This window comes from Cynocephalus volans, chromosome X (genome assembly GCF_027409185.1).
Source record: "Cynocephalus volans isolate mCynVol1 chromosome X, mCynVol1.pri, whole genome shotgun sequence".
NCBI classification, from domain to species: domain Eukaryota; kingdom Metazoa; phylum Chordata; class Mammalia; order Dermoptera; family Cynocephalidae; genus Cynocephalus; species Cynocephalus volans.
Window position 1 is genome coordinate 75,637,039 of NC_084478.1, and position 24,944 is coordinate 75,661,982.

The following is a 24,944-nucleotide window of genomic DNA, read 5'->3' on the forward strand; positions in this document are numbered from 1 at the left end:
AGATTTCTTGCAGGGCTGGTCATGTGGTTGTGAATTCTTGTAGTTGTTTTTTTTTTTTTCCTTTGGAAATACACCATTTCTCCTTCATTTCTTAATGGTATCTTTGCTAGATATAGTATTCTTGGCTGCTAGTTTTTTTCTTTTAGTATTTTGCATATATCATCCCATTCTCTTCTGGCTGTAGAGTTTCTGTTGAGAAGTCTGCTGTTAGTTTGATGAGGACTCCTATATTTGTCAATTGACACTTTTGCTGTTTTTATGATTCTGTTTTTTTCACATCAGACGGTTTGACTACAATGTGTTTCAGGAGGACCTTTTTGGATTGAAACTGTTTGAGGATCTTTCAGCCTCTTGAATCTGAAGGTCCACGTCTCTCCTTAAACCTACAAAGTTTTCTGCTATTATTTCATTGAATATGTTCTCAATGCCTTTTCCTTTCTCCTCCCTTCAGAAATACCCACGATCCAGATGTTTATATGCTTAAGGTTATCTGTTATCTATCTCAGATTGTCTTCATTTTTAAAAATTCTTTTCTCTTTCTTTTTTTTGTCTGCGTGAGTTATTTCAAAGAGATTGTCTTTAAGATAAGAAATTCTTTCTTCTGCTTGCTCTAGCCTACTGCTTAAGCTTTCATTTGTGTTTTTTATTTTGCTGAATGACTCCTTCAGTTCCATGAGTTCTGCTACATTATTTTTAAATATATGAATTTCTTCATAGATTTCCTCTTTCATACCCTCGATAGTTTTGCTCAGTTCATTGTGTCATCTAATTGCATCTTCTTGTGTCTGATTGAGTTTTTTGAAGAGTTTTACTCTGAATTCCTTTTTGGTCATTTTAAGGGTTTTCTATGCTATGGACTCTGCCTCTTGTGAGTCATTATATGTCTTTATTGGACTCATATTTTCATGTTTTTAATATCTGTACATTGATGTTTAGTCATCTGGAAGAGCAGTTACTTCTTCTATTACTCTTTTTCCCCAGACATCGCTGGTGGCCCTCTTAGTGTCAATTCAGATAAGTGGCTTTTTGTCTGCCTGTACAGCTGCAGTGGCTGCTATGGCTGCTGCTGTGGTAGCAGGCCTCCCTTTTGGTGGCTGTGGTTGTGACAGTGGCTTTGGCAAGTTGCCTGCATGGCAGCAGTGGCTCCAGCAGTGGGGGCTGCTTGCACAATGCTGGTGGCTATCTGGCAATGCTGGTGGTGGAAGTGGCTGCAGCAGTGGTGGTTGCAATAGCCACTCACTTGGCTGTAGTGACTTCTGCAGCTGCCTGTGCAGGTATAGTTTCTGCAGCAGCAGCTGGGTTAACTCAGAGACAGCAGCTGCACTGCTGGCTGTAATTACCTCCTTTGCATCTACAGTGTCCACAGCAGTAGTGGGGTTACTTTGTGAGGGTGGCAGCAGCACAGCCAGCTGCAACTGCCTCCCTCGAGTTTTCTGTGTCTGCAGTGACAGTGAGTTTACCTAGTGGGGGCAGCAGTGTTGCCATAGGCTGCACCTACCTCCCTCCCATCTGTGATGACTGCAGTAGAAGTGGGGGAAGTGGGGTTACCTTGTGGGGAGGCAATGGTACTGTTAGCTGCAACAACTTCTGACACCTCTGTGGTGTCCACAGCAGCACTGAGGTTACCTTGTGTGGGCAGCAGCACCACCAGTGGTTGGAACTGCCTCACTCTCATCTGTGGGGTCCTTGGTATTGTCCTAGGTGGCAGCAAAGTAACCTCGTGGTGACAACAATGGCTTCAATGGCTGCAACTGCCCCACTCTCATCTGCAATGGCCCTGGTGACTGCAGGGTCAATTTGCTGTGGGGGCAGTGGTGCTGGAGTCTGCCATTTCCTTGCTCACTCTCTCAGTGGCCCTGGTGGCTGCAGGGCTAATTCATGGGGGGATCAGCAGCACTGGGGTCTGCTACTTCCTTGCTCACACTTTCAATGGTCCTGGCAGCTGCAGGGCTAATTTGCTGTAGGAGCAGCAGCTCTGAGGTTTGCAGGTGCCTCACTCACTCCCTCAGTTGCTTTGGCAGCTGTAGAGTTAATTCACAGCAGGATGAGCGACCCTGAGTGTTGCAGCTGACTCACTTATGACCATAGTGGCCCTGGACGCTGCAGTGTTAATTCACTACAGCAGAAATGGCACGGGCAGTTGCAGCTGCCTCACTTACCTTCACTGTGTCCTTGTTAGCTGCAGGGTTAATTTGCTGCAGCATCAATGGTGGCAGTGGTTGAAGCCACTTTTCTTGCATCTGTGAAGTCCTTCTTTGCCAAGATAGGCCATCCACAGAACTGCTTCTTGGCAGGGAGCTGCTCTGTGATCGGCAACAGTTCTAGGACCAGACAATAACTCTGGTGATTGTTACAGTGGTGGCAGAGGGCCCATTTCATTCTTCTTATGCAAGAGAAATGTGTCCTGGGCACCTGTAAGCTGTCATCTTCCTGTAACTCTCTGGATAGTATTTTGTAGAGCAATCTATTTATTTATTTATTTATTATTTTTTGAATTGAAAAATAACTGATTATACATATTTATGAGGTACAGATTTCACTATCAGTATTTGTGTACAGTATGTGATGATCCAATCAGTACTATTACCATGTTCATCACTACAAATCATAATTATTGTGTCCCTTACCCAATTACTTTCTAACCCCCTCTATCTCCCCCTTTCTCACATCTAGTAACTATAGATCTGTTCTCTCCTGAAAGTTCAATGTTCTACTGTGGTTCTTTCTTTCTTTCTTTCCCTCTTTCCTTCCTTCCTTCCTTTCCTTTTCTTTCTTTCCCTTCCTTCCTTCCTCCCTCCCTCCTCTCTCTCTCTCTCTCTCTCTCTCTCTCTCTCTCTCTCTCTCTCTCTCATGAGAAAATGCAATATTTCTCTTTCTGTGCCTGGCTTATTTCACCTTACATAATTTTCTCTATGCCCATCCATGTTGCTATGAATGGCATAATTTCATTCCTTTTTATGGCTAACTAATATTCTACTGTGTATATATACCACATTTTCCTTATCCAGTCATCCGTTCATGGACATTTAGGTTGGTTCCAACTCTTTTTTTTTTTTCCATTTTAAGAAATTTATTATTATTTTTACATTCTAAGTTGTTACAGAGCAGTTGGGGAGAGAGGGAGAGGGGAAAGGGGACGGGGATAGGGTGGATGGAGGAGGAAGGAGGGGGGCATAGTTGAGGCCTCTGGCACCCCCCTCATTCTATCAGGGAACCCCAGGGGACTTCCATTAGTGGCTTAGTTGTGGCTGGGCTGGATGTGGAATTTGGAGGGGGAATGGCTGAGGCCCTCGGCAGTCCTCCATCTTGGGAACCTGGGGTGCTTCTGGCATCAGCTCGGTGGTCATCACTTGGCTGGGTGTGGGCATTGGGGTGTATGGATGAGGCCCACGGCCCCACACTGCCCCAGCTTGGGATCCTGGAGTGCTTCTAGTGGCAGACTGGTGGTCTTCACTGGGCTGGATACGGATGTCAGGGAGGCATGGCTGAGACCCTTGTCCACACCTAGGAGCCCAGGGAAATTCAGGTGACAGCTCAATGGTCATCGCTCGGCTAGATGAGGATGTTGGGGGTGTGTGGCTGAAGCCCTCAGCCTCACCCTGCCCCAGCTCAGGAGCCCAGGGTGCTTCCAGTGATGCCCTGGTATCATTGCTGGGTTGGATGCAGATGTTGGGGTCATGGTTGAGGCCCATGGCACCTCCCCCCAGCTAGGAGCCTGGGTAACTTCCAGTGGTGGCTTAGTTGTTGCTGGAAAAGATGTGAATGTTGGGGGTGCATGGCTGAGGCCCTTGCCCTCCCGCCCGAGCTCAGGAGCCCAGGGTGCTTCTGGTGGTGGCTCAGTCATTGTTGGGCTGTATGCAGATGTTGGGGGGGGCATGGCTGAGGTATTTGTCCCCCCACTACCTTTGCTTAGGAGCTTGGGGAATTCCTGGAAGTTGTTGCTGGGCTGGATGTGGATGTTCATGGAGAGTGGTTGAAGACCTTGGCCTTCCACCACCCTGGCTTCAGAGTCTGGGGGGCTTCTGGTCCTTGTAGGTTTTATAAGTTCTTTGGTGGTGTTAGAACTTTACTGGTTAGTATCCAAACTTTGTCTCTGATTTGTGGGTTTTTTTTTTTTTTTTTTTTCAGTTCTGTGTTGGATTATTCACTATTCCCACCACTTAAACTCTGCACTGGAACTAATTTGTTGTTCTTTGGTTACTGTTAACATGGGAAGACTTCCTGTGTGAACCAAAACTTGAGGCCTGTGGCTGAGATAAATTGCTGCTTTGCTGCTGATTCTCTGGGGCAAACTTTTTGTATAGCTCAGGTTTTAATTGCTGACCTTATAAGCACTTCCAGATCTTGCGAGGTCTGGTACCTCTGGGTTGTGTGGAAACTCTGGTCTGCTCTTGAGTCTTTTCAGCAAACTGCACCCCCTGCAGTTCTATATTCTTGATTAGTCTCCATTGAGTGATGCTGTGCTGACTGGAGGACAGATCACCTGCCCATGCTGCACCCCGGTGTTCCCTTGGTGGACCAGTCTCCCTCTCCAAACACTTCCCATGGGATGGGCCATGTGCCAGTCTCGTGATGATTTACCAGCCTCTGAGTGGCTCCTTTTCTCAGTTGTCTGTGGTCCCTTGCTACTATGTGGACACACAAGAAACCTTGTTGGTCTTGATGGCCTGGGAGCCACCAAGGCCCTTTTCTCCCCTTAAGCCTTCAAGCAACTACAGACAAATGGCACAGCAGTGGCTTTTGCCAGCTCATGCTCCGTGTGCTCATCAGGGCCAGGCTTGAAGTGGTTGGGGCTCAGAACAGTTGGAGGGGTCCTTTCTCTCCATGTGGCTTCTCCTTTCTTCATGAACTCTGTAGGTCTCTCCTCCTCCTCCCCTGAGCTCTAGAGGTGCCAGCTTCAGTTCCAACTCTTGGTTATTGTAAATAGAGCTGAGATGAATGTGGGAGTACAGGTATCCCTTCGACATGATGATTTCCATCACATTGGGTATATACCCTGTAGTGGGATTGCTGGATCATATGTTAGTTCTATATGTGGTTGTTTGAGAGACTTCCATACTGTTTTCCATAATGGCTGCACTAATTTTGAGTCTCACTGACAGCTTGGAACCGTCCCCTTTCCTCCACATCTTCACCAGCATTTGTTATTCTCATGCTTTTTGGTAATAGCCAGTCTAACTGGGGTGAGATGATATCTCAGTGTGGTTTTGATTTGCATTTCCCTCATGCTAAGTGATGTTGAGTATTTTTTTATGTGTCTGTTGATCATTTGTATATCTTCCTTTGAGAAATGCCTATGTAGCTTCTTTGCTCGGTTTTTAATCAGGTTACTTTTGTTGTTGTTGTTGTTGTTTGTTTTTTGTTTGTTTTGTTTTGTTTTACTGTGAAGTTATTTGAGTTCCTTGTATATTCTGGATATTAATTCCTTGTTGGATGCATAGTTTGCAAATATTTCTCATTCTATGGATTGTCTTTTCACTCTGCTGATCATTTCCTTTGCTGTGCAGAATCTTTTTAATTTGATATAATCCCATTTGCTTATTTTTCTTTTTGTTGTTTGTGTTTTAGGGGTCTTATTCCTAAAGTCTTTGCCCAGTACTACATCCTGAAGTGTTTTCCCTATGTTTTCTTCCAGGAATTTTCCAGCTTCAGGTCTTAAATTTAAGTTTTTGTTCCACTTTAAGTCGATTTTGGTATATGACAGGAAGTACAGTTCTAGTTTCATTCTTCTACATATAGTTTCCAGTTTTCTCAGTATCATTTACTGAAGAGGGTGTCCTTCCCCCAATGCATGTTCTTGTTGCCTTTGTCAAAGTTCGGTTGGCTGTGAGTACCTGGGTTAATTTCTGTGTTCGCTATTCTGTTCCCTTGGTCCATGTGTTTGTTTTTATGCTAGTACCATACTGTTTTGGTTACTATAGCTTTGTAGTTTGAAGTCAGGTAGTCTAATGCCTCCAGTTTTATTTATTCATCCATCCATCCATCCATTCATTCATTCATTCATTTATGTAGGTCAGGATTACTTCGGCTATTCAGGGTCTTTTGTTGTTCCATATGAATGTTAGGATTGCTTTTTTTTTTTTTTTTTTTTTTTTTCCATTTCTGTGAAGAATGTCATTGGTACTTTGATGGGGATTGCATTGAATCTCTAGATCACTTTGGGTAGTGTGGACATTTTTACATTGTTAATCCTTCCAATCCATGAACATGGAATGTCTTTCCATCTTTTGATGTTCTCTTTAATTTCTTTCAACATTACTTTTTATTTCTGTTTGTAGAGATCTTTCACCTCTATGGTTAAATTTATTTGTAAGTATTTTATTCTTTTGGTAGCTATTGTAAATGTGCTTGCTTCTTGATTTCTTTCTCTGCTTGTTCCTAGTTGGTGTATAAGAACACTACTGATTTTTGTGTATTGATTTTGTAACCTGCAACTTTACTGAATTTGCTTATGAGCCGTAGGAGTTTTTTGGTAGATGTTATGGGTTTTTCTAAATATAGCATCATGTCATCTGTGAACAGTGACAGTTTGACTTCAACTTTCCCAATTTGGATGCCAGTTATTTCTTTCTCTTTCCTGATTGCTCTGGCTAATGCTTCCAATACTATGTTGAATAGCAGTGGTGAAAGAGGGCATCCTTGTCTTGTTCCTGTTATTAAAGGAAAATCTTTCAGGTTTTCCCCATACAGGATGATGTTTGTAGTGGGTTTGTCTTATTTGGGTTTAATTGTGTTGAGATACTTTCCTTCTATACCTAATTTGCTGAGTGTCTTTATCATGAAGTGATGCTGAATTTTGTCAAATGCTCTTTCTGCATCTGTTGAGATAATCATATGATTTTTGTCCTTGCTTTTGGTAATGTGGTGTATCACATTTATTGTATTGTGTATGGTGAACCATCCTTGCATCACGGGGATGAATCCCAGTTGATCATGGTATATAATCTTTTAAATGTGCTGTTGTGTTCTATTTGCTCATATCTTGTTGAGGATTTTTGCATGTATGTTCATCAAGGATATTGGCCTGTAGCTTTCTTCTTTTGTTGTGTCTTTTACTGATTTTGGTATCAGGGTACTTGGCACTTTGGATGATAGTAATGTAAGATAAATTTTCCACCTTCAAAGAGTGTGATTTTGTTGAGCAAAAAGGAAGCAGGAGAAGGCATCACAATGAAAAGTACATATTCTCTGGATTTCAAAAACTGAATAAAAGTGTGCCATCAGATAATAGATGTGATGGAGGGGAGGGCATTGTAGGCAGAAAAAAAAAACATGAAAAAAAAGGCACTGGGTTGTGAATGTTCTTGGTAGATTTGGAGGTCAATGCATAGTTCAGCCCAGCTAAAGCATAGGTTAAATATTGCATCTTACCTATGCTCTAAGATGGTTGTGAGAATAAATTCAAATAACATAGTGGAATGCTTACAAATGGAAGACATTATGATTAAGTCCTGATTGGCACAATGGGCTTGTATGTGAGCCTGGCTCCCTACAGAGCACTACTACCCTGGAACAACACCATTTCTTTCTCTTCCCCTTCCTGTCTTAGGACATATATAGTGGCCTGGTGGGGCCCTTGGTCATCTGCCGCAAGGGAATCCTGAAGCCCCATGGAGGACGGAGTGACATGGACAGGGAATTTGCCTTGTTATTTTTGATCTTTGATGAGAACCTGTCTTGGTATCTGGAGGAGAACATCGCAACCCACAGGCCCAAGGAGTCAGGCCATATTAACCTGCAGGATGAGACTTTCTTGGAGAGCAATAAAATGCATGGTCTGTAGAAGAGAATCTACCCCTCTTCCAAATAAGTCCCCACTGGTTGCATGGGGTTATCTGATAAGCCCATCACTACCTACAGAAAGCATAGTTCCAGAAAGGATGAGAAGGTGGGAAGGTGGGATGAAGATGAATTGGAAAAAGTGTTCCCTCATATTGTGCATTTATATATACAAATCAGATATGTGGTTCACATTAGATCAGGTGCTCAGAAAACAGGAAGTTGACTCTGTAAAGTTTCTGGGTAACACTAGCATATTTTAACATATTAGGGAATGCAGGGTGGACATTATGGCCCACAATATACCTGGGGAGCTGGCTGCTTAGGGCCCCTCTATTTCAAAATATCTTGAGTTTAGTCTCTCAATGTCATTATTTTTTTTACCACACTGAATTCAGGACCTGCTTTCTCAATGTACTCCAATATATACAGATTAAGAACAGCTTGTCATTTAGTCTGTTTTTAAGTCAAACTTTCAATTTACAGATGGGATAATTGGAGAAGAGAGCCTCATGGAGTAGAATATTGGATTTATGTTAGATACAAGGAAGATTTTTTTTTTTTTTCTGACCGGTAAGGGGATCACAACCCTCGGCACAGTGTTGTCTGCACCACGCTCAGCCAGTGAGTGCACCGGCCATCCCTATATAGGATCCGAACCCATGGCCTCGGCGCTATCAGCACCACACTCTCCCGAGTGAGCCATGGAGCCAGCCCCAAGGAAGATCTTTTTGATGCTGAGTGGATTTTGGAAGGAAATTATGCATCAAAGCCTTTCTTTGCTCTAGACATCTGTGTAACTTTTCAAAACAAAGGAGAAAATCTCAAATAAGGAGAGCTTAAGTGAAGTAGAATGTATGGTGTGATCTCTCACCATCCCTTCTAGCCCAAGATTTCTTTAATCTGAGAATGAGGTGCAGCTTTGATAGTGACTATAATGGAACTCAAAAGTAGTATCTTATTGTCCCACAGATTTTAGCTATTTCCCCTTGATAGACAAGTGATTCACTTTAGAACAGATGATTCACAAAATTTACAAGGTGAACTTTTTAGCTCCTGTCAAATCAGAGAAATAAATGGCCCAGGACAAAAAGGGAATAAAGACACAGTTAGGTCCTGCTAATGCAGGGGTTTGACAAATGCCCACTTTCATGTGTTTGCTTACATCTACCTATCTATCTAGTAGATATTTGTTGAGCCCTTTCTGAGTGCTGATGCTGGAGATATAAAGATTAATAATGTTGGGGTCTGAGGGGGCAAATAAATAATATCCCTCCCTTCCCTTCCAGATTCCATTCCTGAACAAACAGAAAAAGAAATGCTTGCAGTCAAACGTTAGCTTTATTACTGAGAAGGCTAATTAGAAAACTGAATTCAGTTCTGCAACTTAATGGGCTTGCTGATACTCCACTTGCAAAAGAGAGATTTTTCCACCTTGTCATTGGTATAGATAGACAGCAGTAGCTCTCCCCCTTGGCAGAGGCAGAATCTCACCCACAATGAAATAGTGAATCAGTTTGAACCCTTTTCTGGGTCAGACTTAAAGAAAGAGAAGATCCAGAAAGGGCTCAACTGAGCGTGTTTGGTTCCTTCTCTCAAATTTACTATTTGGTTAGGGTAGACACAGAGACAGACTGTAAATGTTCCTTCCATTGTTTTTGCTCTCAGGAAATAGAATGGAAATTACCTTTCCTCCATAAGAGCATGAGAAGTGGGAGTAAATTGTCCTGGGAAAAGTCCTGGCAGTGTGAATTAATATGGCAATAAGTAGTTTGGTGTCTTTGGAGCTTAGGGTGTGATCTGGAAGAGACAAATAATGAGGATTCTGCACTAATATTATTATTAATTCCATGAATGTGACAGTCTTTTTTTTTTAACATTTATTGTAGACCCAGGTATCTGCTGGGTGTTCTGAAAAAAATATGAGGAAGTTACAGTAATGTAGCATAAACATTCATTTCCTGCTTATTAAGCACCTAAAATCTAGTACGGGATGTAAGCTTCCACACATTAAAAGATATGTACAATGAGTTGTACAGACATTACTGGAGGAGTTCAGAGGTAGAAGGGGATGCAGGAAATAGTGGTGATGAAGTCACCCTACTTGGAATTAATGTGTTGGGTAGTGGGAGATTAGTCTACGAAGGTGGTTTGGGCTAAGGACCTTGTTGGTTGAGCCTAAGGAGCCATGGACTTGCTCTTTTGGGCAGGAGAGAGCTATTAAAATATTTTAAGCAGCATAATGGCATGGTTAGATTAATTATTTAAAGAAATCACTCTGATAGCATTAATGTGGAAGACAGATTGCAGGGAGACAGATGGAGTAGAGATTAGACAAGTTAGTAGCCTGTTGCTATCATCAGAGATGATAGGCACTAGACCAAAGGCAGTCGCAGTGCAGAGTCAAAAGAAGAGATGTAAGATAATTTCTTCTTTTACAGCCATCAATGGGAAACTCTATGCCAACCTCAGGGGTCTTACCATGTACCAAGGAGAACGAGTGGCTTGGTACATGCTGGCCATGGGCCAAGATATTGACATACACACTGTCCACTTCCATGCAGAGAGCTTCTTCTATCGGGTGAGCTGGTAAGAGGGCTGAGTCCCTAAGGGTGATTAGTGGAGTGCCTTAACAGACATTAAGGAAGAAGGGAATATCAAGGAACAAGGTTGTAATCAGTTAAAAGAGCAGAGGTCTAGGACATGGAAGGTTGAGCTGGGAATTCTAGTGTGTCTGCATATCCCAGGGTCAGTTACTTTCCTCTAGGCCTTAACTTTCCCTTTTGATATGAAAGAGAGGAATGGCTTATTTATGGGGTAAGGAGATTGAAGGAATCAATGTAAACTGGTCTCAGTCAAGGACTTGAGACTCAATGAGTGAGGAATTTCAGAGTGTTGTCTTAGAATCTCTGAAAGTCCTTAATCCATTATAAGAAGAGCTTCAGTTCATGAGCTAAATGAAACAATATGTAGATTTTGAAGAAGATGTAGTCTTAGGAAAAAGGGACAGAGTTGGAAGCATTGATATACACTTAGAGAAGTGCAGATAAAGGTGATGTCAAGGAAGAAAAACTAAGTTGAATTAATTTCTCAAGAAAATATGTGGCTCTTCCTAGGGGTCAAGGTTTAAGCCAAATTCTCCAGATTTCAGCCTGCTGAAAAGTATAGAGTTACTAGTTTTGAGCCCTCTAAAGTATTCTTGAATCTTTTACTTTGAGACATTGTAAGAAAAAGTAGAAGGAGAGAGTCTGTTGATTTATTTTGTGTGGGTGGGTTTATATGGGAAATGGGTAAGGTGAACTTTAAAGCTGCTCTCTAACCCATTTTCTTGATGTTGAACACCACAGACTTTTAGTTCCTACAAGCTCTGAGATGATCTCTGTACTCTTCACTTCCTCTCCCCCAACCCCAATCACTCCTGCAGAATGGAGAGAGCTACCGGGCAGATGTGGTGGATCTGTTCCCAGGGACCTTTGAGGTTGTAGAGATGGTGGCCAGCAACCCTGGGACATGGCTGATGCATTGCCATGTGACTGACCATGTCCATGCTGGCATGGAGACTCTCTTCACTGTTTTGTCCCAAACAGGTAAGGCCTAACTGCTCAAGATGGATCATCTTCTAACAGTTTATCTAGCCTATAGAAACCAGGTAATACAAAGAAGCCTCTTGCACCTCTCCTTCTGATCCCAGTAGAACCATGTCTTAAGACAGAGCATAGGCCCATCTAAGTATTCCCCCAACCACTATTTTTCATCCACCATTGCCCCCTGACACCTACCCCTTCCCTTATTACTTTGACACCTATTGAGCTCAAATGGGTTGACCCAACATGAAACTGATTGGGCTCTATGCATCAATACCTACCTGCTTCCTTTGAAATAAATTTAATTAAAATATAAATTTATTATTTAGAATGAGTTAGAAGCACTATTTCAAGACATATTGCTAATAATTATTTTTAAAGAGAAAAAAAGTAATTCTCCCCCCCCCCGAAAAAAGTAATTCTAACAGTCACCCCTTAATTGATTTATTTTGTGGGGGTTGTGAAAGGCCGTTCTTTCAGTCCTGGGAATAACTCCTTTTAAAGTTAGAAAGAGATATTGGCCTTTTAATTATAGCTTATTGCAGATGAATTTGCTATCAAGGATTGAAAAAACTTTTTTTCTTATATTTTTTATGTGAAGAGGGAATAGCTGGGGCAGTTTCTTTACCAATTATCCTTTGTTCTTCACCAAGAATGTGGAAGAGTAAGCTGTGTTGGCTTTGTGTCTTTGGGTCATTAAAGGGTTAAATGTCTTGCTTTTTAAGCCTCTTGACCTGAGTTCAGCCCCCAGCACTATTCCATTATTCCCCCTTCCAAGAAGCTCTATTAAACCTTCTGCGACCCATGAGAATCAAGTGTTTTTGTTTTTATTTTTGTTTTTGTCATACTGCTTTGAAAAATGGAGGTATTGTAGTGGACATTCTGAGGTTTTCAGCCACTAGTACTCTACTAGCAGGAATAGAGAGTGGGTAAATGTCTTTGGCCATTTAAACAGACTCAGAAAACCAGGGTAGAGAATAAAGCTATACTCTTTACCCCTGGGGAGAGAGACAAACAATTGTACATTATGACTTCCTGTATCATTAAAAAGGTTTGTTCTCTGGCAACCCATACTGCTAGATTGTGGCTTCCACTTATTAATACTATTCCCTAGCACCCAGATAGTTACACAGAATTATTTGTGGTCTTTAGAACAAAAGTCAAATGATCAATTTATATGTCATCAACGTTGTATAGATTCAAGACAACAGGTTGTATCCACATGTAATAATGGGACATTCTAAATAAGAGCCATCCAATATATGAGACCATCTCAATACATATCATCAGGAAACTTCCATGAACAAGGAAGCAAGCATAGCTCATATCTCTCTATGATAATGAGCCAGCCCATAAATTTTATTTGCCTTTTTGTTTGTTTATACCCCACTATAGTCTAATTCCATATTACTTCCACCCCATATGTGCTAACAGGCCAACAGAAAGGAAGAGTTGAAGACAGGGATGAAAGGACTAATTGTTGGAGTAAGGTTCCTAATGAAGCAGCAGTTCATTAGACTCAGAGTTAAAATGAAAGATTAGTTCAAGACTGGAGGAAGGTAATCTTTCTACTGTAAGAAGAGAGAAGACAGAAAAGATAAGGATCTATGTGTAGGATTGGGGAGCTTGACAAACAGGTAGAGAATTTCTGTCTTATGTTCTCTGTTTCCTTTTTGATGGAGCAGATAGAATCGTCTGCTGAAAGCGAAGATCAGATAGTATGGTAAAGGGCTTGAGGAAAGTGGGCAAAAGTTTGAAATAGCCACTCTGGAAAGTGGGCAATAACTTAATTAATGCCAGGCAGCAAAGCTGAAGTTGTACACAAAGAATATTAATCTTTGCAATTGTTTAATTTTTTCCAGCAGCATTCAGCATACCAGATAAAATACACAGAAAGTATGGTTACTGGGGTTCTGGTAGATGATTTCAAGATTCTTGATAAGTTACTAGTTGAAATGATAGACCATGGAGTCTAGCCTGACCAGGAATGGAAGAAAAGATAGGAGAAAGCTGGTAGGTTGGGGAAAAATGGAAGAATTCAGGAGCTAGAGGTCTTATGGAAGTGTGGGGGTTGATGACAGGTTTTTGCAGCACTGAAAAGGGTAAGAGATTGGTGTTAGATTTTAGATTTCTGAGTTGAAGCAATGCTGGATAACAAGTCCAATGTGACCATATGAGTAGTTGGTAGAACTGGAGAGGATGTAAAAGTCATTGGAGTTAAGAGGTGTGAATGTTGGATGGGTTAACACCCATGGTGAGAAATGAGGAAGAGGAAGACTGAGCTGGGTATGAAAGACTTTCATGAATAAAGAGAACTACTAGGTAACAGTAACAAAAAGTGATTGTGATTTTTCTAGCCAAATAATATGAGCCTCAAAAGAGGTAGATTTTTTACAAAAGGGGGAGGGACGATGATCTCAAAGCAGTATTGAGATGGTGTAAATGAAGCACAGTCCTCAGAGAAAATCTCAGCCTCATTAAAGCAAGAAGAGGAAGAAGTATTCTGAGAAGTTAAATATATAGGGAAGTATTTTTAACAAGGAGCAGGGGCTGCCTGAAGGGAGAGTGAGAAATAGTGGGAAAGAGAGCGATAATTGGGAGAGAGGAAGTGCCAAGAAATGAATAGATAATTGACTTACATTTTGGACTCCTAAGCCTATGCTCTTGCCCATATTTTGTGTCACTGCTGAAAATTAAATATACCAATATTGACTTTGAGAATGTAGTAGTTAATTCCACCCTCATTTTGCTTACTATACCACAGAGAAATTCCCCCAAGTAATGCCATCCCCCCACAGGGAGCCTGTGGATTGGTAGGAAGAATAACAGGGCTAACATCTCGTGTTTTTTTTTTTTCTTCTTATAGAACACTTAAGTACTATCACCACCCTCAACAAAGAGACTGAAAAAGGTGAGTAAAATGACGCATGAACTGGATAGCTATAGGTAATGTGTGTGCTGGTGGGGGGAGTACCTCTAGCAGATGGGAGTAACATGACTGAAAGGTGGGTACCACGATACTAGCAAGAAGCATTCTGAGATTATTATAAGACTTAAGAAGCCAGGGAACCAGGGTTCAACTTTCCTCAGCAGGTTTATTCTCTCTTGCTGCACCCCAACCTCCTGAGTTGGGGAAAGCAGCCTCATCCCCAGCTGGAGACTGCTATGTTAGCATCCTACCTAATGTGTGATGGAGAAGAAAATTCTAGGTCCTGCTGGGTTGTGCATGAAAAAGCTGTAGCACAGGCATGGATTCCTTACAGGAACAATGTGACATTACAACAACACCAGATAGTCTTCAATGGCTGTTTTTATTCTTTCCTCTTTCCCCTTCATCTATGGAATACCTTTGGAATTAGCCATTTTTTTCCTTCAAGAAAATATAGATTTTTGTCCTATGCACCCTATTTCCAAATGGTGCTTTTATTCTCCATCCTATTTGTCCCTGGACTAGGAAAGATTCAGAAGATTATGAGAGCTAAAAGGGACGTTAGAGATCATCAGTTTAGTTTGGAGGTTTTTCAGCTGTGTTTGAAGAAATCCTAATGTTAACAGGGTGACTAGGGTATGTCCTTGAGGGGGTGAGGAAAGGTAAGGGGAGGTTTAGTGTGTGGGGCTTCAGACCATATCTCTTTCAACCCAAACTGCTAAACTATACACACACACACACACACACAAGCACACATATAAACACATGCATATACATATATATATATACACATATAAAATTACATATAGTTCTCTCTATATGTTTATATATCTCTGTATATCTGTCTACTCATATGTGTTTTTGTGCCCATACAAATTTTATATGTATATTTGTACATAAAATATGTTTATTTTGTGTACAAACATGGATTCCTCTTAAACTCTAGTTGGTTAAAAAGGTTCCGCAATGGGGAAAAAGCCCTCAAAACTTTTGTGCTAATAAAACACAATAATTTTCTACATGAGAAGCTGAAAGATGGAAAGTGATTTGTCCAAGGTCACAATAGGACTAAGCGAGAAACTGTGAGCTCAGAACTAGGATGTTTTCCTGCTTCTGCTTGAACTCATTGCATTCCATCTTCTCTCAGTTCTGTTAGAACATTTATTCATCAAACATGTATCAAGTGTTAGGGAAACCAAAACAACTAAGACATAGTTGCTACTCTGTAGTGTCTGCAACTGGAATGAGACACAGAAACAATAATATCAGTGCTGGATTATGCATTGTAACAGCTAACATTTATTGTGCACTTGCTACTTGTCAGGTGCTATGCTAAATATTTTATAAATGTTAACTCATTTTAACCCAACAATAAGCCTCTGTGTTAGGTATAGTTATTATCCCTATTTTCTACAAGAGAAAACTGAGGTCCAAATGGGAAGTGAGGGATTAGGTCACTTGGACCAAGGTCACACAGTAAATAAATTGTGGGAGTACAAATTGTACAGCCACTTTGGGAACATAGAGGAAAGACCAATTAATTGTCCAACCGAACTGAAGAAAACTTGCAGAGCTATGTAACATTTAAGCTGGGGCTAAAAAGATGCAGAGAAGGAGGAAACTGTGTTCAGGAAAATGGAGTAGCATGAGCAGACTTAAAAGCCTGAAAGAGGATCACCTGTTATGGGGAACAAAGAATGAGTTGCTGTGGCTGAAGAGTAGTAGATAAGACTAGAAAATAGGTTAGAGCCTGATTGTGAGAACTGGAATGTTTAGCTTAAGAGTCTGAGTTTTACTGTATAGGATAATTGAGGACCATCAATAGTTTGTATGCCAGGAACTAACACAATCAGATATTTCACCTGAAAAGATATATGTGACATCAATGTTAATACGACTTAAAGTGGTAAGAAATGAGACAGCATCATTGCAGGCTGTTGTCGTGGTGTAATGGTCAAAATGAGCATTGATTAGCTAGATGGGTGAGTCAACCTGCTTTCTGGAGTTTCCCTTATTGCTTCTAATTCTACCCTCTGGAACCATGAAGACCAAGTCCAATTCTTTATTTTCTACATCACAGGCCTTTAGATATTTGATGAAATGTATCAAGGGCTTTCCCACTCTGAGTCTTAGCTCTTTCCACGGGTGGAGTGGGGACTCAGTGATTTACAAGGACCCTTACAGAGGTGACATCTTGTTTCTCTGATTCTCCATACTCTCCAAATCTGTCTTCATCAACTGATCTTTTGAAGGATAGGTACAGGTTTGCTGCCCTACTTATTTATTTATTCATTCATTTATTCATAGATGTGCTGCTGTCCTATTTAAGTAGATGTGTTTCCCCAGCTGATGACTGCAAAAAGTGACCCTTTAGAATACTCCCCATCCCAGGGTATTCATTTTTCTCTTCCCCCATTTCAGCAGTGATACCCAGCGGCACTGGAGAAGGCAATGTAAGGATGCTGGGCATGCAGATCCCTGTGAAGGATGTCGAGATGCTGGCTTCTGTCTTGATTGTTATGGGTGTCATCCTGCTGCTCATTGTTCTGGCTCTTGGTGGTGTGGTCTGGTACCAGCATCAGCAGAGAAAGCTACGGCGCAATAGGAGGTCCATCCTAGATGACAGCTTCAAGCTTCTGTCTCTCAAGTAGTAACAGTTTGAGCCTGGGGATTTCCTCAGCAACAACATCTGGAATGCATTCCCAGCAGGCTATGAACTAGCAGCTAACCCCACAGTCAAAGAGGCATGGATGGTGGAGAGGCAGAGGAGGGAATCAAACTTATACAAGTATGGGTATTTCTTCACTTATTTATTTACATGGAAATGATTTCACTTTTTCTTTAGTTTCTTTGCCCCACTTGGACACTTGGGGCTAGATGAATCCCCTAGTATCCTACATCACAAATTTCAACAGGTAGACTATATCACCCTCTGACCCTTGGAAAGTCTGGCAATTTCTAAACACTGAGCCTGCTGACAAAGTAAATACCAAAAGAAAAACTCATTAATTAGCTTTCTGCTGCTTTCCAGAAACTGAGGCCAAGTGAGCTGTGAAGATAACCCACATCTAAACTAAAGACTAAGAACATGGTCATGATGGAAAATTGGAGGTAGGGTAAGAACTGGGAATCCAAGTTTAATTTTGATTATCCTTGGCAGTGGACTACTTTGGAGAAGTGGGTGGATGATGGGTTGTTGCTTCCATGAGCATTTACAACCTCTGGAGCTAGAAGTTCTTGAGAAAATTAGTCCTCCAACTTTCCACACAGGGGCACTAAAGGCGATGTTGAATGGCCTCCCATGTTTTAGACCACAAATCCTGTTCATTAAAGTACTTCTTAGAACACTGAAAGACTGAATTTGGTGATTTTGATTGTCCCTGTGTTTTCAGGGACGTTTAACTGTGATTGAAACAGAAAACACTCAGGGGTGGGGGTGTATAGTATGGGTCTGCCTATCCTTTGTGGACCCTACAGGTTTGTGTTTTGAAGACTAGAAAGCTGTCTCAGAGAAAGCCTCAATGTCAGAGTAGTGAGAACCATCCTAAGAAAGGAACTATCTCATAGGTGGCAAAAATTTTCTGAATGGCAAGAAAAGTTGCCAGAGGGAGATTGAAGGCTGAGATCAGATTCAAACCTGTCCACTAAACAAGGAGAAGTGGGCACATATCTGGTGTGCCCTTTTTTGCACTGGAAATATGAGTTCTACTTGCAACTTTGGGGACCTCTTTATAGGACAGAGTCATTTTCTCTGATAACTTAGAGCAATATTCCTTTGTTATCTGCAAGTTTGAGCCTCTGTGAAACCTTGGTCAGAGAACAAAGACAAGGGATAGAGTAAGGATGGGGTAAGATGGGCCACCCCCACTACAGTATCCATTATACTGTACCACATGGCAAGTGGAAAACAGGAGAGGCATCAGGGAGAGTAGTGATGATAACTGGAATACATAGTGTTTTACACTTTACAAAACATTCTAATTCTTGATTGCATTTGACTGACTTCAGTACTATTAGTGTCCTATCCCATTTTACATTTGAGTAAACAAAGCATCAAGGAGATTAAGTGATTTTATCAAAGACCACTCAGCTATAATACTGGTTCCATTCTCCTATATTTTGGAAACCTCCACTAATCTCCATCCTTCTTATCCATATTGATTCCAACTTTCCTACCTGCCCAGCAACCTGTCTGCTAGTTAACAACACCTTGCAGATAAAATTTAGAAATACAAAAGGCTAATGTTCAGTTGGTATATAATGTTGAAGGAAGGAGGGGGAATCTTCATCTAGTTTTACCATGGTCAGTGGCTTTCTGGAAACCTTACTGTAAATCTCAGAAACACAATGGGGGTAGAATTGGAGAGGATTAGATTTCTAGTTATTTAAGTGTTAGTGTAGTTTTTAAGCTATGCAGAATCAATGCACTTAGCAGCAGAATCCTTTTGGCCCATTGTTAACATGGAGGTTAATGAAAACCAAGTACACTTTGGGACTCCACTCAATTAATTGTTATAATTTGCATGCAACTGGGAGGTCCTTAGTTTGGTGCAGTTACAAATCAAAGAAACCAGGAGTAGTAGATCGGATGGGATGCATTTCTCCTCAGTGTGTAATTCTGCTCCAGGTCAAGGAGTGTAAGCTCAGAGCCTCTGTATTAAGAAAGGGATGTATTTTTGTGGTGAGTTTGGTCCAAGTGGGGATATAACGACATGTTTTTGACATTTCAGTGGTACTTCCATTCATTCAATTCCTCAAGCTGGAAATCCCCAGCATCAACACATCAGTGAGTCTTGTTTGTTTTACCTCTAAATATCTTTAACTTATTTATTTGTTTCCATATTCATTGCTACCACCCCAGTTTAAAACACAACCATATGCTGCCTATACTACTGTAGTAGCCTCCTTCTTACTTTCCTCATATTACCTCTAGCCTCCTACAATTTATTCTTCAGATAAACAAGTGATGTTTTAAAAATATAAATTAGGCTTTTAGTTTGGACAAAATGCCATTGACTTGCCTCTTCCTGAAGGTAAGTACACTCTGGAAATAATGAAAGAGGCAACAGTATAAATATTTTAAAAGGTAGAAAGAGAAAGGTAGACTGACTAGGGACATAAGGACTGGGAGAACAGCAAAGTTACTTGAAATCTTATGACTCTTCACCCAGAAACAGAAGGTAACTTAGGTCTGGCATCTCCCAACCTAGCAAAAGGTAGATCAAAATAGAAGGCTAGTCCTAGTGATAACTTTAGGTGGGTCTGGAAGCACTAGAAAGGAGATTTCGGAGGATCCCTGCTGACGTTAAGTGGCCAGGAACTGCTCTTCATCTCTACTGGCCAGAGATTCCCCTCCCCTTACCAGACAGTACCTGCAAGGGGAAATCTTACCACAGCAAGCTGTCGAACCCAGCAAGATCTCTTTATTTTATCAAGTTGGAGAATCTCTTTTCCAATCCAGAGATACCAGCTGGCTCTGGCAGGGATCAACGGGAGCCCAGGTGACACCCGAAGAACTAAGCAAAACAAGTAGCCCATCAATGTCTGTGAAAATTATGTTGCCATTGGAACACAAAATTATGCTAGGACCTGTGTGCTAAACCTAAACAGTATGACCACCTGGTAACATAGATTATTTAAATCCAGTGCAGAATTCCATCATACCAAGAATGAGGAAAATTACAACTTGAATGAGAAAAGACAATCAACAGACAAACACTGAGATAAATCAGATGTTAAAATTACCAGAAAAGGATTTTAAAGCAACAGCCATCATACAATGCTTCCACAAGCAATTAAAATGCCTTTGAAACAAGTGGAAAAAAATAGAAAAATCTCAGCAAAGCAGTAGAAGTTAAAAAAAAAAAACAAATGGAAAATATAATTGAAACGAAAAACTCATTGGATGGGCTCAATAGCAGAGTGGAGGTAACAGAAGATAGAATTAGTGAACATGAGGCCAAATAAATAGAATTTACTCAATCCAAACATCAGAGAAAATTGAATAAATAGAGTTCCAGGAACTTATACAACAATAGCAATAGATCTGTAATGCATATCATAGGAGTCTCAGAAGAGGAGAAAGAGGGTGGACTGAAAAAATTTTCAAAGAAATAATGATTGACTATTGTAAATAGAGCTGCGATGAGCATGGTAGTGTAGGTATCCCTTCAACATGATTTCCATTCCTTTGGGTATATACCCAGAAATGGCATCTCTGATTGTATGGCAGTTTTGTCTGTAGCTGTTTGAGAAACCACCATACTGTTTTCCATAATGGCTGCATTAATTTACAGTGGAGAAAATTATGTTAAGTGAAATAAGCCAGGCACAGAAAGAGAAATACCACATGTCCTCACTCATAAGTGGGAGTAAAGAAAGAAAGAAAGAAAGAAAGACCACAATAAAATGTTGAACTTTCAGAAGGAGAGAACAGACCTATCGTTACTGAAGTGGGAAAGGAGAAGGAGGGGGTTAGGGAGTAACTGACTTAGGAACACAAAGAATAATTATGATTTGTAATGATGAACATGCTAATAATATTGATTTGATCATCACATACTGTACGCAAATACTGACAGTAAATTCTGTGCCCCATAAATATGTATAATCAATTATGTTTCAATTCAAAAACTAAATTAAAAAAATAAAGTCCAATCATTGCTACAAAAAAAAAAAAGAAATAATGGTTGAAAACTTCCCAAATTTGTCAAAAATATAAGCCTACAAATTCAAAAATCTGACTGAACCCCAAATAGGATAAACCCAAAGAAATCTATGCTAAGACACAGAATACTTACGTTCTAAAAACTAAAGAGAGAAAAAAATCTTGAAAACAGCCAAAAATAAACAACATATTGACTATAGGGAAATATCAATTTGGTTTTTGTTTTCTTTTTTTAAGTTTTATTTTCTTATTTTTTATTATACATACATGGGGGGTACAATTATGATTTTCAATGTAGAATGCGTAGTGGTTAGATCAGTATAGTTAGCTTATTCATCATTACAATACACAATTATTCTTTGTGTCCATAGACCTAATCTTTATTAGCCCCCCTCCCTTTCCCCCTCCCTTCCCCTTTTCCACTTCTAGTTTTCTAAAAGTTCAACGTATCACTGTGATTGTTGTTTCTTTCTTTCATTTTTGTTCGTTCGTTCATTTGTTCCTTCCTTCCTTCCTCTGTCTCTATTTATTGTCCATTTCTTTATTTATGGATTCAGCTCCTAGTTATAAGTGAGAACATGTGGTATTTCTCCTTCTGTACCTGGGTTGTTTCACTTAGGATAATTTTCTCGAGGCTCATCCATGTTTTTGCAAATGGTATAATATCATTCTTTTTATGGCTGAGTAGTATTCCATTGTGTATATAAACAAAAATTTCCTTATCCAGTCATCCACTGATGGACATTAGGTTGGTTCCATCACCTAGCTATTGTAAATAGACCTGCAATAAACATGGGAGTGCAGGTATGTTTTCGACATGATGTTTTCCAATCCTCTGGATATATCCCCAGGAGTGGGATTGCTGAATCATATGTAAATTCTATTTTTAGTTGTTTAAGGAACCTCCATACTGTTCCCCATAATGGCTGTACTAAGTTACAGTCCCACCAACAGTGCAGGAGGGTACCTCTCACTCCACATCCTCGCCAGCATTTGTTATTCTCTGTCTTTTTTACAATAGCCAGTCTGATTGGGGTGAGGTGATATCTCAGAGTGGTTTTAATTTGCATTTCCCTGATTATTAGTGATGTTGAGCATTTTTTTCATATACCTGTTGGCTATTTATATGTCTTCCTTTGAGATATGTCTATTCAGCTCCTTGGCCCATTTTTTAATTTGATTATCTGTTTTTTTGCTATAAAGTTGTCTGAGTTCTTTGTGTATTCTGGATATTAATCCCTTGTCAGATGCATTTTTTGCAAATATTTTCTTCCATTTTGTAGGATATCTTTTCACTCTGTTGATTGTTTCCTTTACTGTGCAGAAGCTTTTCATTTTGATATAATCCTATTTGTTTATTTTTACTTTTGTTGCCTGTGCTTTTGGGGTGTTATTCATAAAGTCATTGCCCAGTCCTAAATCCTAGAGTGTTTCCCCTACATTTTCATGTAGGAGTTTTAAAGTTTCAGGCCTTATATTTAGGTTTCTAATCCATTTTGAGTTGATTTTGGCATCTGGTAAAAGGTACAGATCAAGTCTCATTCTCCTACAAATGGATATCCAGTTTTCCCAGTACCATTTATTGAAGAGGCAGTCTTTTCCCAAATGTACATTCTTGATGCCCTTGTCAAAGATCAGTTGGCTATAAATATGTGGGTTAATTTATGGGTTCTCTATTCTGTTCCATTCTTCCATGTGTCTGTTCTTATGCCAGTATCATGCTGTTTTTGTTACTATAGATTTGTAATATAGTTTGAAGTCAGGAAGTATAATGCTTCTGGCTTTACATATTTTGCTCAAGATTGCTTGGGCTATTCATGGTCTTTTGTTGTTCCATATGAATGTTAGGATTGCTTTTTCTATTACTTTGAAGAATGTCATTGATATTTTGATGGGATTTGCATTGAATGTGTAAATGTCTTTGGGTAGTATGGACATTTTTACTACATTGATTCTTCCAATCCATGATGAAAGAATGTCTTTCTATGTCTTAGTGTCTTCTTTAATTTCTTTGTGAAGTGATTTGTAGTTCTCATTGCAGAGATCTTTCATCTCTTTGGTTAGATTTATTCCTAGGTTTTTTTTTTTTTTTTTTTTTTTTGGAGACTATTGCAAATGGGCTTGCTTTCTTGATCTCTTTTTCTTCTAGTTTCTTGTTGGAATATAAAAACGCTACTGATTTTTGTATGTTGATTTTGTATCCTGCAACCTTACTAAATTCATTTATCAGTTCTAAGAGTTTTCTGTTAGAGTTTTTTTTTGGTTTTCTATATATAGAATCATTGAACCAGGAAGACATAGAAAAACTGAATGGATCAATAACAAGCAATGAGATCAAAGCAGTAATTAGATATCTCCAAAAAAGAAAAGCCAAGGACCAGATAGCTTCACTGCTGAATTCTACCAAACCTTTAAAGAAGAATTAATACCAGTTCTTTCCAAACAGATTCCAAAAAATTAAACAGAAACCATTCTCCCAAACTCATTCTATGAAGCTAGCATCACTCTGATACCAAAACCAGACAAAGATACATAAAAAAGAAAACTACAGGCCAATATCCTTGATGAATTTAGATGCTAAATCCTCAAAAAAATACTAGCAAACAGAATAAAGCAACATATCAAAAAGATTATACACCACGGTCAAGTGGGATTCATCCCAGGAATGCAAGGATGGTTCAGCATATGCAAGTCAATAAATGTGATAGATCACATCAACAAAGTGAAGAACAGAATCCATTTGATCATCTCACTAGATGCAGAAAAAGCATTTGACAAAATTCAACAGTCCTTAATGATAAAGGCTCTCAACAAATTAGGTATAGAGGGAAGGGATCTCAACATAATAAAAGCCATATGTGATAAACCCACTGCCAATATCATCCAGAATGGGGAAAAACTGAAAGCTTTTTCCTTAAGATCAGGAACAAGACAAGGATGCCTGCTCTCTCCACTCCTTTTTAACATAGTATTGGAAGTACTTGCCAGAGCAATTAGACAAGAGAAAGAAATAAAGGACATCCTAGTAGGTAAAGAGGAAATCAAATTGTCCGTGTTTGCAGAAACATCAATTTGAATGACAGTTGGTATCTATCTGCAACCTTGGAGGCCAGAAGGAAGTCCCATGCCATGTTTTTAGGACTGAAAAAAAAAATACTGTCAATCACAAACTCTATATCCAGTGAAACTATACATCAGGAATAAAGGAGATATAAAGACATTCTCAAACTAAGGAAATCTAAGAGAATTTTTCACTATTAGATATACCCTTAAAGAATGGCTAAAAGAGTTCTTTTAGACACAATCGGACAGAAAAGACACAATGAAACAGAAAACACATGATAATAGAAAGAGTCATGGAACAACAGGAAGGAAGAATAACAGAAAAAGCAAAAATAAGGGTAAATGAGGATATCGAAAATCTGACTGATACAATCAATCAAAGGATCTAACCAACACATATAAAATGCTCTACCAACAAAGAATAGCAAACACAACATTGAAGGAAAAGAACACAGTCGGAAAACTGACACCATACAACTTCAAGACTTACTGTAAAACTACAGTAATCAAGACAGTGTAATACTGGTGAAAGAATAGTCAAATAGATCAACGGAGCAGAATAGAGAAGGCATAAATAAACCCACATAAAAGGCAATATAATGGATAAAAGACAGTCTTTCTAACAAATGGTGCTAGAACAACTGACATCCACACACAAAAAATATAAAATAAAAAGAGAGGACTCCCTGTAAAAGACTGGGGGAAATGAGTTCTTGCTGGAATGTAGGCCTCTTCTGTATGATTGTCCCTGTCTTGGCCAATGGAAGCACAAGGATGCAGGCCTGTCTGTCATTCATGAAATCACATATCTGGACAGCTGCAAGGGACAGTGCTTTCAAGATCTAGGATTCAGATGTGTGTTCAGCCCCTGGGCTGCACTGAAAAGAATTCCCTGGCAGATATGAGCCCTGCTGTGTGTCTG

General features: G+C 39.9%; 1 protein-coding gene across 2 annotated transcripts in view; it reads left to right on the forward strand.

Annotated features, from left to right (window-relative positions):
• HEPH (hephaestin) overlaps window positions 1-16,943 on the forward strand; it is a 133,215-nt gene extending 116,272 nt beyond the window's left edge. The window contains exons 17-21 of one of the 2 annotated variants that reach the window (XM_063083910.1): window positions 7,550-7,775; window positions 10,221-10,360; window positions 11,204-11,366; window positions 14,230-14,274; window positions 16,714-16,943. In XM_063083910.1, coding sequence (XP_062939980.1) covers window positions 7,550-7,775; window positions 10,221-10,360; window positions 11,204-11,366; window positions 14,230-14,274; window positions 16,714-16,943 — 804 coding nt within the window. The remainder of the gene's footprint in view (window positions 1-7,549; window positions 7,776-10,220; window positions 10,361-11,203; window positions 11,367-14,229; window positions 14,275-16,713) is intronic. The other variant, XM_063083909.1, reaches the window with a different exon arrangement.
• The last annotated feature ends 8,001 nt before the right edge of the window (window positions 16,944-24,944 follow it).